Genomic DNA, 1,757 nt, shown 5'->3' on the forward strand with positions numbered 1-1,757 from the left:
AAAATTTGAAATATAATTTAGGCATATTGTGTCAATTATCATTATTTATTGAAAAAGAAATGTTGTAGTTGATGAAAACTTGATGATTTACCCAGCATAAAAGTTCAAGCACAACCCACCCAAAAAACCCAATCCAATCCATGTGCTTATAGTTATATGAATTGTAATAATCTATTTAAAAAGAAAGAAGAGCTTAAGTAGTTGATGAAAGTCATATTTTTTCAAGGAAAATATTTAAGAACAACTTGCCCACCCAACCCAACTTTGGATTTAGTTAAAAAACGAATCTTCAAATTTACTCCCTACATAATTTTTAGTTGTTACTTGTCACATTTTCTTTTCTTTTTCTTTGTGGGAACTCTTTTATATGGAAGTAAAAGAAGAAAGAGAAAAGGGGGGGGGGGGATGGAGGGTAAATGTAAAGCTTATTGCACATGGAGAATGAGAAAGATTATCATAATAATAAGCGACACATATTTTATAAAGATAATCATTTCATAGAACGATCGAGAGGGCTCATAGTGATAACATAAAAGGTATAATGATCAAAGGACTAGACCATTACAATGAAGAGAAGAGACTCGCTAAAGTAGAGTTCCATCTAGACCTGACATAATGTCTTTATTCTTAACGCTACTTATATCCCAGCAGCCACAAATTGCTGCTCTATCATCCTCACTTCACTCTGCAACAAAACCAACAAAGCTTCTAGTGAGGAAAAAAAGTAATTAAATAGTGCTATCTAGACAAATAATATTTACATATACAAGATTTTCCACAACTAAAAAATTATAAAGTCCATCTTTAACACAATTTTTTTTCATATCATCAATAATGCCTTACTGATAAAGAAAGTCTATCGAAGTCCCTACACTAAAATCTTTAGGCAGCTATGATAATTCATTTTGTGCAATCAAGTGTATATTACTTTCCTTTCACGTAAAAGCAAGTCTCACGTACAAATTCACAAAAAGAACGATGATAGTACAACGAATGCATTGAATAATTTGATTAGTGTTACATTTAAGCTCTATGTTAGGTATTTAATTAGTAGTAATTTAAAGGACATTAAGGCTTACTTTGAACAGTCGGTGGAGGTGCTGATCTTGTAAGGAATATTAACTCCACAATTTTTAGGGAGGTTAGCAGCTAAAGTAGGGTTGAGTCCAGAAATTTCACTAGCTGCGGTTTTCAAACAGTTGCAAGCGGCCTGACGATCAGGTGTGGTCTTGGCCATGCCGTTGAGGTTTCTAACCCCTTGGCAACAGTTTGCAGGTGGAGGAGACGCACCAGTACTCCTAAGGTAGGTTACACATGGCAAAACACCGTTTGAAACTTGAGTGCATGTTATGGTGGCTTGGGCAATGGGTACAATAGCTATCATGCACAAAAAAGCACACATGCAAAGTTAAGGCTAGCCATTGTTGAGAAAAGAGCTTTTTTGTTGGGAGCAATGGAATAGGAAAGTTGAGCTTGAATTGGGAGTGGTGTGACTTTGGTGCTAATAGGTGCAGTGTTTATATAGAGAGAAGTGGGTGGTGTGAACAATGCACAGAGTGTTGGGAAAGGAATGGGGGTTTGTTGGTAGTTGGGCAAATTCAATGCTCTATTATGTTCTAGACTTTGGCAGAATTTAAGAAGCATGCAAACCCATATCGGCAGGGATTAAAATATTCATAGATAGTCTTTAATTAAATTAATTTAAAATAATACTACTTGGTCCCTCCACAATTCAAAATGGAATCGAAAATAAAAAA

At 35.0% G+C, this 1,757-nt stretch overlaps 1 protein-coding gene across 1 annotated transcript; it reads right to left on the minus strand.

Annotated features, from left to right (window-relative positions):
- Positions 1-476: 476 nt before the first annotated feature.
- LOC112036587 (non-specific lipid-transfer protein 1) lies at positions 477-1,498 on the minus strand. The gene is given in 3 exon segments (XM_024069428.2): positions 477-685; positions 1,080-1,392; positions 1,395-1,498. Coding segments are annotated over 3 exon segments (351 nt in total). The 5' UTR covers positions 1,423-1,498; the 3' UTR covers positions 477-675.
- Positions 1,499-1,757: the final 259 nt, after the last annotated feature.

This window comes from Quercus suber, unplaced genomic scaffold (assembly GCF_002906115.3).
Source record: "Quercus suber isolate HL8 unplaced genomic scaffold, Cork oak 2.0 scaffold_44, whole genome shotgun sequence".
In the NCBI taxonomy this organism is placed as follows: domain Eukaryota; kingdom Viridiplantae; phylum Streptophyta; class Magnoliopsida; order Fagales; family Fagaceae; genus Quercus; species Quercus suber.